This window comes from Nicotiana sylvestris, chromosome 6 (assembly GCF_000393655.2).
Source record: "Nicotiana sylvestris chromosome 6, ASM39365v2, whole genome shotgun sequence".
NCBI lineage: Eukaryota > Viridiplantae > Streptophyta > Magnoliopsida > Solanales > Solanaceae > Nicotiana > Nicotiana sylvestris.
The window spans coordinates 7,867,992-7,884,149 of NC_091062.1; the positions used below are offsets into that span (position 1 = coordinate 7,867,992).

At 30.3% G+C, this 16,158-nt stretch overlaps 1 protein-coding gene and 1 non-coding gene across 2 annotated transcripts; both read right to left on the reverse strand.

Moving 5' to 3' along the window:
- Positions 1-5,581: 5,581 nt before the first annotated feature.
- LOC104221263 (transcription repressor OFP8-like) lies at positions 5,582-6,814 on the reverse strand. The gene is made up of 2 exons (XM_009772286.2): positions 6,489-6,814; positions 5,582-6,174 (listed from the first exon to the last, which is right to left on the reverse strand). The coding sequence occupies exons 1-2, from the start codon at positions 6,787-6,789 to the stop codon at positions 5,618-5,620; spliced, it is 858 nt and encodes a 285-aa protein (XP_009770588.1). The 5' UTR covers positions 6,790-6,814; the 3' UTR covers positions 5,582-5,617.
- A 7,294-nt stretch (positions 6,815-14,108) lies between these two features.
- On the reverse strand, positions 14,109-14,190 carry TRNAS-GCU (transfer RNA serine (anticodon GCU)). Its single transcript has one exon. It is a non-coding gene; the product is annotated as a tRNA-Ser (tRNA).
- Between the last annotated feature and the right edge of the window lie 1,968 nt (positions 14,191-16,158).

A 16,158-nucleotide genomic window follows, 5' to 3' on the forward strand; every position in this document is an offset into this window, starting at 1 on the left:
GAACACAGAAGTTTCATTTTAAAACAAGTGATGACAAATTTTGTAAAAGTAAATTGAATTTTTTCTTGATTATATAAATGAATACTTATTTTGGATCAAAATAAAAAAATAAATTGATCACTTATTATAAACCGAATGGAGTAGTATAATTTAAGTGATTATATAAATTGATTTCTGAAAACTCTTCCATTTTCAAAAAGAAGAAAAGGTAGTATACCTTGGGCTGGTCATCAGGTTACAAAGACAAGCTCTTTTTAATACAAGCCTACCCTACCAGAATGGGCTCATAACCCAAAAAAATGCCCCATTAATTAATGCAAAGCTTAAAAGCTAACACAACAAATCTGTCATTCTTCCATTTATATCCCTTTTCTGTTTGAATTTTTGAATATAACCTGCATGTAATTACTCAAAAAGGAATGTCAACAGACAAAAAAAAAACCCTAAAATCAGACTACAAAATCTATATTCTAAATGTGCCAATCAGAACCTATATCTATGTATAATGTTGCATTGCTTTCAATAGGTCAGAAACAAAGCTATACAGTTAAATTTTTTTGCAGTCTTTTTCTTAGTTAATGATTTTGGTATCATTCTCTCTGTAACTGTGAGGCATTTTTTGCAGTATTTCTAATTCTATTGTGCCTTCTTTTTCATTGTATTTTTATAGAAAAACATGCCCTACTGCGCCAATTACAGTCCTTATAATTAATTTCTTGAAATAGACATTTCATTTTCTTATTGTAAAGTGGTCAAAAATGACATATCGTTTTCAATGCTTTTGTGATAGTGGAAACTAGAAACTTTTGGAATTTTAGATTTCTGAGCCTCACTACCTTAGCCTCATTAGTTCAAACTTTTCAAATTATTTTTGTCTTTGTTACATAAAAATGAAACAAAAGAATACAAGTGTACTTGTGTCCTATGCACTAAGGGGTCGTTTATTTCAAAACAAGATTATCACGAGATTATAATCGCACCTCCTATATGAAATAGATAATATTAAGATTTTGATATAAAATTTATGCTGGTATTAGCTATTATCAATAACTAAATTAGAAGCGGATCCAGCCTTCTGAATAACTTTTGATGCGGACATAAATTTATGTGTAAGAATTTATTAAATTGTAATAAATAGTAGATATAAAATCGGCTCAAGAACTTTAAAGTCTGAATTCTTAGAGTCTAAATCTTGAATTTGTTGTCTCTAAATTAAATATAGATAGATGCAATCCCAAATTTAATATAATCTCGGTAACCCAATGATCCCTAATAGTACGAAAATATTTCTACTTTCATGTTAAACTAACTATTAGTCACATTATGCATATCCAATACGGAAAAGGCCTAAAAATGTCACTCAACTTTCAGAAAAGGACTATCCATGTCATCCGTTAAAAAAATGCTCATTTCATGCCACTGCCGTTACACATATGACTCACCTATGCCATTATTGACTAACGGCTCAATTTTTATTTGGCTCATCCATGCCACTGCCGTTAGTCAATAATGGCATGAATGGGCCAAATGTGTAACAGCAGTGGCATGAAATGAGTATTTTTTAAAGGATGACATGGATAGACCATTTCTGAAAGTTGAGTGGCATTTTTAGGCTTTTTCCGTATCCAATATGATATGCTAACTTAAACGACAATAACAACAACAATAATCCTAATGTAATTCTATAAGTGGAGTTTAGAGAGGATAGTTGCGGATGCAAATCTTATTCCTATCTTATGAAGATAGAGAGACTGTTTTCGAGAGACCCTCAACTTAGAAAAAGCATAATCACAATATAATTAAAAAGAAGCAATAACAAGACAATATGATATGGTAACTTAAAAAATAAAATAATAACTTATTATAACATGTTAAATTGGAGTAATGATTTATAATCACTCCGGTCCACTTTAATTAATTTTTGGTTATTTTCACACATATTAAGGAATTCACCTTTTAACATTAATTAACAATAAAAATGATTATATTAACCTTAATTTGTTTATTGGAAATATAACAAATACTCCTAGACTCTGTACTTTTAGCATAACTGGTAAAGTTGTTGTCATGTGACCAGTGACGGAGCCAGGATTTTAACTAAGGGGAGTCAAAATATAAATAAGTAAGCACACAAAAAAATCAAGAGGAGTCAACGTATAGTATATACACATAAAATCAAGAATTTAACATATTTATACAGTGTAACTTTCTGGCAAAGGGGTGTCAATTGACTCTCCTTGCCAATGAGTGGCAATATATGCTTGTGGTCCATCCCTTCCCCGAACCTTGAGTATATCAGGTGTTTAGTGCACCGGGTTGTTCTTTGACACCTAAGTTCTTTACTCCAAGGATAACTTTGAAAAGAAGGAGTTTATTCTTTCTTGATATATGAAAAAATCAAATATTATGGACGACAAAAAAAACCAAAAAATTAATTAAAGTGGACCATACGAAGTATTAAGTGTACTCTTCTTTCTTATTTTCCCACTTTTCTGCCTCTCTTAGCATTTTAGTTTATGGAATCAAGAAACCAGCTAATTAGTGCTTAATTATGTCAGTTTACGATAGGAGTTGAACACAACGTACAGAATTTCTGTACCTCTTTGCCTCCTTGTTCTTCTACATATTGGAAACAAATGGAATATGTACTGGTCAATAGAAATTTGGTTCATAGGATACAATAATAGAGTCACCTAATTTACAGTATTGTATTTTGTCTCTTTTATATACCAATAAACATATAGTAACAACATTCGAATAAAAAATTAATTCAATGTTATAAATGTTGTCCTTCTGCTTCATTCAATCATGAATATGTCTCTTAATTTATTTTAAATTCTATCAAACCAATCATGTGGGGAACAAATTTTATTGATTTTCTCCTCCTTGCCGACGATTTCTTTTTATTTGGGAAAAAAGAAAGAAAAAGAAACCCATTGTTTTTCCAAGGAATTCAAATCTTGGATAATATTCCATATATTGATTTGGTGATTTTGTTGGGGATAGAATCATAAATGAGCATATTGCTATGTATCGGCGGAAGCAGAATTTTTACTAAGGGAATTTAAAAAGTAAAAATGTTAACATGCAAAGAAGTTAAGCAGATTCAATATATGATATATGTTACAGATTGTCTTTGAGCCGAGGGTCTCCCGAAAACAGTCTCTTTATCCTCAGGGGTAGGGGTAAGGTCAGTATACACTCTACCATCCCGGGCACAACTTGTGAAATTATTACAGGGTTATTGTTGTTGTTGATATATGTACATAAAAAAATTGACATTATACCACAATATAAAATTTTCAGGGAAATGAGATTCGGATGAACCCCCTTCTGCCCACCTAGTTCTGCCCCATGTTGCTATGTTAAACCTTGTAACCAAAAATTTATTACGAACTCCTCTCATTTTTTTTGGGGGGGGGGGGAGGGGGGTGAGTTGTAGCTTTGGGATACCGAATACCGGGTTCATCTGAACTTACTACTTTTAATGCAAGGTATAAGTATATATATAAATATACAGTAAAATTACAATAAATAGTAAATATGAACTCGTAACTTTAAAAATATTATAAATTCAATTCTAAGAATCTTAAAGTTCAATATATAAAGTTTAAACCCTGAATCTATAGCTGTCAATTCCTATAATTGTTAAAATTGATAAAATTGGCAAACTGGATAAGAATTTCTAAACAAGAAAAAGAAATGAAAAAGTTATATTCTGACTTGGCAGATATAGAGTTGCTTATCATCTGATTACTTAACTGTAGACCGTATATAGTGATGTTTGAAGATTCTTTTATAGATTCTTTCATGAATATTGATAAATTTATTTATTTAATTAATAGCCAGACTTTTTAACTATTCAAGTTGAAAATAAATACCTAACCCCAAATTCCAAATTTGAATTGATAAATAAATGCATTCAATTCTCTGATTTGAATCATTAAACTTTCAATTATGAAGGGGCAAAATGACACATTATATTATTATAAAATTAAAAGCAAGGTGGCATTTATGTTACGAGTCAAAATCAATAAATAAAACGCTCCTCTAATAATTGAGTCATTTGAAATGTATTGACTCTTCCTCTCCCTCTCCCTCTTTTTTATTCTTATTATTTTGTGTCTAATTCGAAGGGAGTTTTAAGTAATGGTAAAATGATTTTCGTATGACCTAAGTCACAAGTTTGAGTGGTAAAATATGAGTACTTCGGGCTCGTTTGGTACGCTAAAGGATAATTAATTCAGGATTAAATTTAAGATAAATTTATCCCACGTTTGGTTTGTAATATAATTAATTTCAGGGATTATAGTGTTATTTTATCCCTATGAAAAGGTGAAATAATAATTCCGAGATAACTAATCTCGAAATGACTCACTAGCGAAGCTAGAAATTTTCCTAAGGGTATTAAATTTGAAAGAAGTGAAAAAAAAATTCCGATAAAGGTTGTTCAATGTGTTATATACCTCTAAAACATAATATTTTAATTACCTATATACACACTGTAATTTTTTGACGAAGCGTGGCTAGTTGACCACCCTTATGACCATATGGCATCGTGACTGAAATAATTAATCGTGAGATAACTTGTTTCCAACCAAACGACCCTTTAATTTAAATGTAGGTTGCCTACATTATATCCTTTGACTGCGATCTTTTCCCGAACATTGCTACACTTTTTTTTATCCAATTCATCAACTTGAATTTTGTGCAAAAGGAAAATTTTCATAAGTCAAAATATTTGAAAGAAAATGAGACAAATGCATTATTTACATCAATCAAATGTTTATAAAGTGAATCACCTTTTAGAACAATCCATAGACTTTTTGTCATTTTTATCTCTCTTCTTATTGTCAGTCTACTATCAAATCGTTGCCCTCTCTTTTCTTCTTATGCTTTTGATTTATCTTTTCACAATCTTCTCACGGACTACCTCTATATTTAGACAATATAAAAATAATTAAAGGTAATCGTTCATAAATTAAGCTTTATATGCAGACAATATAAATTTTATTTACAATATTAATACAATGTAAACAATTATAATTTCTAGCCGATTGTTATTCTATTAGCAAGACATATTCACTGTTGTAGGTCAAGTCAACATGATAATGTAAGAATTTAAGGATCGTTTGGTACGTCGGATAAGGTGTGGGATATGATGTGTGATTAAATTTATATCATATTTGGTTGACGGTATATATTTATTTAAAACCAAACATGGGAAATTTTTTTATCTCAAACTTAATACCGGATATCCGACCTTATCCCATCAAACTTGAGATTCCAAGTGTGATAAATCAAGGTTATAATTACTAGATAATTTAGTTCGCGTATCAAACAACCCTTATAACCTGTAACCTAAAAGAACTTTTTATATTATTAATATATGTAAGTTAATTTCTTATTTTGAAAAATAACCACTTTTGGCATGAGATCATTAGGATGAAAGAAGAAGTAATACTACAAGAACAATATGGATAATAAATTATAACTACATTAACATAAAATACTATCAACATCAATTAAGAGTACTAGCTACTACTTTTCATTAATGACATAAAAATAAAAGCTACATAAAAAAACATATTACATTAATTTTCTTGATTTTTTTTTCCTAAGACAAGCTAGAGAACAAAGCTTCACAAATCTCAGTAAAAACTTCAATAATAACCTCATGATGATTTTGTGAATTTAAACTCAAAAAACATTCCAATAATTTCTCAAGATCTTTAGCTGCAAATATTTGATTTTCCATTATCATTTCCAACATTGAAACCCTAAAATCACTATAAGGATCACTTGATTTCTTCACCACCGCAAGACTACCTTTTACGCCACTTTTCGCCGCCCTTCTCCGCCGTGTCTTTCGCCGGAAAGAATATTCTGAAGAATCAGAATTAGTAAATGACCTTGAAGAAAAAAGGGTATTATTGTCATCTTCTTCACTTTCTTCATCACTGCTGAATAGACCCTTATAATTAATATTAGGAAATTCTTCAAACTCAAATCTTTTTATTTTGGAATTTGTCATCTTTTTCTTCTTGCTCTTCTTCTTCTTGGTTTTCTTTTCATAATATTTGTTCATATTTTTGAAGTTACATTTCTCTTGAGAATCATAACTCAAGGGATAAATTGGTGATGTTGGAGGGCATTTTCTTCCATTTGTCTCAGCTGTAAAAAATAAAAAACTTTCATCAAAAAGATGTCATCTGATACTGCTTCGCAAAAATTTATACGTAGCTTGTAAATAATACAAAATAAATATTAATATGAGTGTAGTGGCAAAATAAAAAAATTCTTGAAAGACTTTAATTAACAATTTAATATATATGTCAAAAAAACAAATATTGACCTATATATGCAACGTATAATTTTTCGGCGAGGCAAAAAGTGTTCAATTAACCACCTTTGACATTATGCCATTATTTGAGACAAGAGGTAAAATCTTAAGAAAATATAGTACCGGACATTAACCGTTTACTTACAAGTTGAATTGTGACAATAGACCGATACTGCTGTTTGCATGAAATTCTTGCGTACGCCACTGTTGGTAGGTGAACATCTTTGTTGTTGTGTTTGGAAATTTTGAGGGTATTTTGGTGCACAAATGGAAGGAAATGGACGAGGTTTTGGAGAGAAAAGTTCAACTAATTGATAATGTTGTTGACAATTTTGAGGTTGAAAAACTGGTTTATTATCAATGGCATCAGAAATATTCTTGGATTTGCATGAACCAAATGAAGATTTAAACATACGAGAAATTCTCGTTTTGAATTTATTCTCCATTTGAGAAGAAAGAAGAAGAGTTTGAAGAGAGAATTATTATACAATTATGAGTATATCAATGTGAGTTTATATATAAAGTAACTGAAGAAGAGCAGTTTTGAAAATGAGAAAAATTTAAAAAGGAGCTGATAATGCAACTTTTTTTGCTGTTTTTTGTCCTTTTTATTGTCCTTTTTATAACCTAATTTCAACCTCACTAAGTTAGTCCACCTTCACTTTTTCCCTGAAATCTGAAAACAGTTCATGCATGGGCTCCCTTAATAGACGTTGAAATAAATAAATAATTGATATGATCAAATATAATATAACAAAATTATCGGAGCTTATAAATTCAAATGAATTTAAATGAATTATATGATATCACATTATGGAGTAGGTAATTTGTCTTTTTTTTTTCTAGTGGCTTCTCCCACTTATATACTGTTATATAATCGATAATTATCTTTTAGATGAACTAATAACGTAAGGAAAAAAAACAATTAATATATAAAAGTCAGAAAAAACTCGAAATACAATAATATTAAACAGAATGTAACTCTTATGGAGTGACAAATTGCCTAAAAAATGTATGTAGATGTCCACAAAAAAATAGGATAACTTTGAAAATAAGACAAGTTACAATAAGTTTAATTAATTAAACTTAAAACACCAAAAAAGCTACTATATACTACTAAAAGTCTATAATGTAGGGGACCAAATGAAGGAATTATTCAAATTCAATGACAAGTACTTGTTTATTTTTGAATTCAAATTGCAAAGGAGATTTCTAAGTGTATTAGCTCGAATAATTTATGATCCAACTAATTAACGTTCCAAAAAAAACAATAAAGTAATAAATATAGTAAGTAAGAAAAGGACCATATCCAGTCAATAAAGACATTCCGCCGAAAAACAAGGTTACAACTCCGTTACTATGAATAAAATAGAATTTAACATTGTTAAAATAGAATTTAACATGGTTAGGGTGGATTACAATGCTCGATGTCTTGAACCCTAGTTCTTCAAATTATTACTTAGAATGTTATTTTTTTTATTTACATAGGCAAATCTAGAATATGCAGTGTACGAATTTCTATAGCAATTTCAAGTTAATATACAAAAAAATTGAATTTACAAGTAAAAATATTTATAGCTATTTACAAGTAAAAATTTCTCAATAAATATATAATATAGTCTACACATTTCATCTCTAGTGGCTGTACTTAGAAAAAACTGAAGTTGAAAAGACTCGTCTGCTTTTTGTTGGAAAACATCAAATTAGGAGGAAAGCCTTAGGGTATTTATTAATTAATTTCATAAATAGCATTAGATATATTTTATTTATGAACTAAAATTTTATTTATGTATTACACAACTAAGTTATTTAATAAGTAATTATAGATAAATTTCTATGGTAATCTTAATTAGTAATCTGAAAAAACATGTTAACTAACTTGATATAATATACTTAAACTGCACCATCTACAGTGTTGGTGTAAAAACTGTACATTTTCAGTGTATAAAATTAAAGAAAATCATTAATTATATTTGGTGCAAATTAAAGAACTAAATAGTTGTTCATCCAACTGTTTAAACTAAAAAATAGTTGATAGGTGTATAATATATATGTATAATCTGTATATTATATGTGTATCATTGTATATAATCAATGTCTATAATCTATGTATATCGTACAAAGTGTCCCGTGTCTACGCGCGCAAAGCTCATGGAAGAGTCTTGTCCTAAGGAACTGTAACGTAGGCAACCTACATTGATGTAAGCATCAATAACTGATTCAACGGCTCGAACTTATGACTTATAGGTCACACGGAGACAACTTGATCGTCGCTCCAAGGTTCCCCTTCGTCTATAATTGTCTATGTTAAAAAAAGGACAGCCTAATGTATAAAGCATTCTGCATTCACACAGGGGTTAATAAGAGCCTCACCCCAAGAAAGTGTGTGCAGACAACCTACCCTAATACAAGCATCAATAGTTAATTCTACAGTTCAAACACGTGACCTATAAATCATACGGAGACACTTGATCATTGCTTCAAGATTCCCCTCCATCTATAATTAGTAAATTCAGCTGACTATTTGTATAAATTTCCTATTTAAATCCTTATCTAAATGTACAAGTGCTCTTCTACTCTCTCAACTCTCAAGAGTATCTTGAAATCATAGAAGCTTCCAAAAACAAACAGACACAATTCCTATTGATTATTATTAGTAGTAGTAGTAGTACAAAAGCTAGGAAACACTTTTCTCAAGTGATGGGTTCAGCTTTCTGAAGTTGAATTCAGCTTAATGACAAAAATAAACATATGGCCTTTGACATTGGTTCTTGATTTTTTTAACTTTGATTTGATGCTTTGCTTTTGTATGTTAGCAAAATGGGCTCTGAAAAATTTAAAGTTAAAAAATCTTATCTACTTGTCTTACCATTAGTATGTACCATCAAGGCAGATATACAATATACAGTCGACCAGTACAACTGAATTTAATATTTTTTATACAAAGTATATATATTTATATACAATCAAACCTCTTTATAACGATCTCGTTTGTTTCGATATTTTTTTACTGTTGTGGTGATAATATAAAGAACATATATTATAACATAACATAAAAATCGGTTCCGAAAAAAATTGGCTTTTATAAAGCCCGTTTGGATGAGCTTGTTGTAAGTGACTTTTTAGCCAAAAGCCACAAGTTAGGAATTCTAGCTATTGATTTTTGGCTTATTTTTGTCATTTTAGCTTAAAAATAAGTGCTTAAAAGTACTTTTTTACTTTATTCAAATACTACAATATGGCTAAAAAGCACTTAAAATAAGCTAATCCAAACGGGTTTATAGTGAATGGTTGTTACATAGAGATGTTATAGAAAGATTTGACTGTACATGAATCCATAATTGCAATAGCACATTAAATTCAGTTATGAGAAAATAAAATTTGAAATTATAAAATTTAAATAATCAATTTGCGTCCGAGTACTCTAATAAAGTATGGACAATTGAAACGGAGCTAGAAACCCGAATACATATTCAGCGAAACTCAATTTTTGCGCAAATAGTATATTTGTGTTTTATAAAATTTATTAAATATATTAGATATTAAATTTAGAACGCAATTATTAGTACTCATTGTCATTTCAAAATCTAGAATTGAAATTTTGGATTTTATCACTTTAAGTTGATATATATATATTTTTGTATAATCAACTCCTTTTAATATGGCAATATTGGGACTCAAATAAACTATTAAAACAATTTTTGACAACAAAACAAGGGAATTAACCCAACCTTTATGTGGATTTTGCATGTTACTTATCACCTACTTTGTCATATTGTTCCTCCTTTTATACTTGATATGACGCACGAGGTCATAATTAACGGGCTTCAAATTTAAAAGAATATATTGTATATGGGTAAAATGGGGATAACGCATCCCCCGATTTTTCGGTGAAGAGAACGGAATAAGGGCACGAATACACGAGGTTGAAATCGAGGCTGGGAGTCCTTTGTATCGAGATCCGTTAGAAGTGAACGATGTGCTCACCATCGGGCCTAATAAAGCGACACACCCCGAACTCAGGATGAGTCCTAGAACCACGGTAAACTGTTACATACGACGGATAGAGAGTCCTGATATTAGCTACTACATAAGTTCTTATTTAACTCTGTTCTCTGTTCGAACCGAAGGCCCTGCCAAAGGCAAAACCATTGTTCAACCCGGGTTCGGATTAGGCTATAACGTTACAACTGGTTTGGTCGTTTATTCTGTCTTTAATTCGTTTATCTAATATTCTTGATTATTTGTGTTGAATCGATCCACATATTTTTAAATCCGCATACAAATTTAATTGTTATCCGATTTTAGGGTAAACATATATGTTAATATATTTTCCTCAGTAATAAAATTAATGTTTTGATGGATAAGTTATGGAATAAAAAAAAAGAGTACCTCGTAAAAATGTGTAGAAAAAATAATCTGAACTTCACTGTTATTATTATGTTGATAAAATTGTCACGTTGTAGCAGAAAATATTTAATACAAGAGGAAAAGTAAGTCAAATTGATTAAGCTTTACACCATCCATAAGAAAGATGCTATTTTTTCTTGAGAAACCACGATGTTTTAGTGGTTATTAGCTAATTGTAGCTATCATTTACTATATTACTTCTTATAGCTATAATTTTAGTTTTTTAGAGTGTATTCGATGTATTTAAGCTATTGTATTTCATGAATACAGTAGCATTTCTCGGCGTGAAACAGGAGATTACAGCTAGACAGATTATTGTATTCGACTGTATTCACGATATGTATTTGTAAATACAGTAACATAAATAGCACAATTCATGGTCTATTCAGTTGTTTTTAAACGAAAAGTGAATTAATTAACACAATAGACTTCTAATATAACTCAACAAACACAATTATAAATCTGAATACATAAATTGTATTAATTAAAAAAATATATGAATACATTGATGAAATATAGCAAGACAGCGAATACAATGAAATACATGGAATACAGCGAGATACATTGAAATACAATAAAAAAGAAGACAATGAATATAATGAAATACATAAAATACAACGAGATACATTGAAAATATAGTAACAGAATCTTCAAGTTGCTCAGCCCCAAACTCCGCCTTCTTTGTTCAAGAATAACTCTAATGTCGTCCCGTCGATAGCAAATTTCAAACCTCTAGAATAAAAGAAGATTTTTCAGCAATTTCCCAAACTTTCTCCCACCACCTCCGCGGCGTCGCTTCTTACGAATGCTTTGATGGGTCCTGTATTTGAAGGGATAAACAATTGAACTTGAGCAATCTTGGAATAAAGAGGAAGAATTTGTGAAATTGGGCTGTTACGAAAGAGGAAATTGAGGTTGTATTCATGGAGAAAAACTGGCGTTGAGAGAGAAAGTGTGGAGAAAAATCTGAAAGAAAGAGATAGAAAAATAATACAAAGTGTATTTTATGGCTTAAGAGTAAGAGGTGATCATAAATAGATATTTGGCTATAAAAATCAAAAAGTAGCTATGGAATATAATTTTTTAAAAGGTATTTATTTAAAATAAATAAGGTATCAACCTTTGCTGAAGGAGGTAAAAACTCCTTTTTTTCTTTTCTATTTATTTGACAAATAATAAAGCAATATATACATACATATATATATTTCTCTCGAGTAAAATAGCGAATATATAGTGAAGCAACGTTTGCTTTTTCTCCTCAACCATGTGACCAAAAAACAAGTACTATTAATTTGGAATTTGCCTGTAAGAAGATACTACTGATGAATTATTGAATTGGTGATGAGTATGTCGTTTGGTATATACATAGCAAAGTATTAATGGCAAACCAACATATATAAGATATGAAACTAGATTCTCTCCATTGAATGTTTTCTCTTTTATTTCTCGCACGATGCTCATGTTGGTGCCCGGCTAAATCAGATTGAGAAATATATAGTTTTAGTCGTTCCCAATAATAATATTGACAAAGTATATTTTTTGTATATATACTTATTATATATAGAAATACACATATTTTATACACGTTTCGATTGGCGACTATAATTAGTTTCAGTCGATCGATCATTTTTGTATTTTGCCCAATCGGATTTGTACCGTACGAGGAACTCTCTATCATGTTACATTATCCGAATTCTAACCCGAAACCTCTAATTAATAATGAAGAGTTCATATACATCCTATCACATCCTTTGATGGTCTCTCAATTGAATATTGACAGAGCACAAGCGAAGGACACAAGGAGGCAAGGGAGAAAACAAATAAAAAACTTATATATGCTCGATGTTTATATTAATCCAATTATCACATCATGAGTGTCTTCACATAAATTATTATTACTTAATCATATTTAATTAATACATATTTTCATATCAACTTTCTAAAAGGAATTGACAGATTTTTTTTATAAAAAAAAAAATAAAAAAAATCTTTGACAACTTTTGAGTAGGTACTTTCACACTGTGGGAAGAAAACAATTTATGAGTTGACATACATTCGGACAAACTTTAGGAAAAACGACACAATAGCAAAGGTACGTTTATATGTGAATCTGCAATTAGCCAGTTACAGTACGTTCATTTGTTTTCACTATTACTCTGTAGTACACATCATTGTGAAATTTGCCTCTAAATTTTTAGATAAACTTAGAGCCCGTTTCATTTTTTTTCGAAAAATTTTCACTTTTTTTTCGAAATTAATGTTTGGCCATAAAAGTTTTAATTTTTACTTGAAGATGAATTTTGAAATTTTTTGAAAATTTGAAAAACTCCAAAAAGCGGTTTTTGAAAATATTCACTTAGATCACTCACAAAACTTCAAAAACAACCCAAAATTATATTTATGTCCAAACACAACTCTAATTTTCAAAAATTATTTTCATTTGATTTTTTTTTCACTTTTTTGGAATTTTACAATTCTTACGTCCAAACGCCCACTTAATTTTTTTACTGTGAAAACATTAAAGCCCCATGCTTGTGCTCGTAGTACTTTTTGAAAACTCACAAAAAGTAAACTGTAGGTATTACCTTCCATTCAAATTTGACCTTACCGGCATAGGCGGATTTATGATTTAAATTATACGGGTCCAATTTTTAAGGTTCTTGACATTAAATTTATTATACTTTTAAAATTATAGGTATCTACTATTGTTGTAAATTTCGTGAAATTTTACACAAATTTATATTTTACGTTGAAAGTACAGGGTTCATATAAACACGGTATTGCAATTGTCGACCTGCCCTTGCTTACCAAACCTTTACAAGATATTTCTTCCGGTCCATAATAAGTGACATTTTGGCCTTGTTATTTTAATTCAAAATAAGTGTCATTTTACATAATCAAGAAGAAATTAAATTTATTTTGCCAAAATTTGCCGTTATTTACTTATCCCAATGTGTTAAGATAATAATATGCAAATTTTAATTAAGAGTAATTTAGTCAATATATCTTTTTTCACTAGGAGTTAATACTTTCTTAAGGGTGTGCCAAATATCAAAAAGTTACTATTGTGGATCGGAGGGAGTAACCATAAAAAATAGATACACTCCTATCAAATAAATTGCCTTTACTTAGATGACCATTTAAGCTATTAACCCCAAAAAGAAGTAAAAAAGAAATAGTTCATAAATAATGTAATTATGATTTCAGCTAGGAAAAAAAAACATTTTTCCAAAATATTAATACGTATGTTGTTGTTGTTGTTGATTAATACGTGCACCAAATGGAAATTGGTCTTTTCTCACTTTGTTATAATAATGTCACTAAAAGTTGAGTTTGTTAAATTAAACAAAAAATACGTCGCCTGAGAGATTCGAACTCTCGCGGGGAAACCCCATGTACTTAGCAGGCACACGCCTTAACCACTCGGCCAAAGCGACATATGTTTTCACACTTAAACGTCAATTTATTTCATTGTGTAATATACAAAATGATTCTCGAAGTTGAGGTTAAAAACTAGAGCTGCCTTCAATGAATTGTGAGTAACCTCTTTTTGTTTCACGCGCGGTGATCGGTACTCGCTTTACAATCATACTAATCAAGATACACACCAAGAGGTCTTACTTTGGGAGTTAAAGCGATCATACTCGATACTTGCTTTGAAATTCGATTAATCAAGATTCACATCGAGAAGTCCCACTTTGGAGGATAAGGCGGTCGCTATTAAAGGCGACTTCGTACCCACGATTCGAACCTTCTTTAAACCAACTTATTGCATACATTTTGTTCGGAGTATTAGATTAGTTATTGATGGCTTAGTTTTAAGAGGAAGAAACATGTCCCTCATTAGAAGAAGAAAAAAAGTTATATGGTTTGAATATTTTAAGGGATGTTTTGGAGGAAATCTTGAGTTATTAATAGTCAAGATTGGGCACTTGTTTAAAAAACGCCTGGAATTTTGTTGAACCATTGAAAACGGTCTAGTGACCGATACTTATTGCTTTCGCCATGACTTTCGAGTTCATTTTATGGCGTGTTGACGCCATGCAACACGAATTTGTGATTATATCCATTTTTTTTATGTGTCTTAGCACATGCTAATTTTGTAGAATACTCATTGTTTTGCCATGACTTTCGGATTTATTTTTTGGTGTTTCAGGGTCATGCAACATGAATTTATGACTATATCTACTTTGTCATGGGTATTAGTACATGTTGATTTTGTAAAAAAAATTAAAGGGCTCTAATTGGCCTCACATTTTGTAGGTCCATTCGAATGGCCTATTGACCAATACGCATTGCTTCGCCATGACTTTCAAGTTCATTTTATGGCTTTTCGAGATCATGTAACACAAATTTATGATTACGTCCACTTTATCGTGTGTATTAACACATGTTATTTTTGTAGAATTTTTTTTACGGACTCTGATTGGCCTGAAATTTTGTAGGTCCATAGAAAAACGACCTAATGACCAATACACATTGTTTCATCATGACTTTTGAGTTTATTTTCTGGCGTTTCAAGGTCATGCAATACGAATATTTTATTATATCAACTTTTTCGTGTGTATTAATACATGATGATTTTGTAGAATTTTTTTGACGGAATCTGATTGTTTGAAATTTTTTAGGTCCATAGGAAACGGTCTAGTGACCATTACTCATTACTTCGCCATGACTTTCGAGTTTATTTTTTGGTGTTTCGGGATCATGCAACAAGAATTTATGACTATATCTAATTTTGCATGTGTAATTTTACATGTTGCTTTTATAGAATTTTTTTTTACGGAATTTGATTGACCTGAAATTTTGTAGGTCCATTGAAAGGCTTAGTAATACTCATTGCTTCGCAATGACTTTCGAGTTCATTAGCTGGCATTTCGACTTATTGCAACACGAATTTGTGATTATATCTACTTTTTTCGTGTGTAGTAAATATTGATTTTGTAGAAAGTTTTTGACGAACTCTGATTGGCCTGAAATTTCGTAGGACCATAAGAAACGGTCTAGTGACCAATACCATTGATTCACCATGAGTTTCGAAATCATTTTATGTGTTACGACTTACGAGGTCATACAATTTTTATTTGTGATTATATCTATTTTTTCGTGTATATTAGTACATGCTGATTTTATAGAATTCTTTTAACGGACTCTAACTAGCTTGACATTTTATAGGTCCATAGAAAATGACATAGCGACCAATACTCGTTGCTTCACTACGACTTTTGGATTCATTTTTTTATTTTTCGGGATCATACAATACAAATTTATGAATATATTCACTTTTTTATGTGTTAGACATGTTGATTTTCTAGAATTCATTGACGGACTATGATTGACATAAAATTTTGTAGGTCCATTGGAAATAGCTAGTGATCATCGTTTCGCCGCGACTAACATTGCTT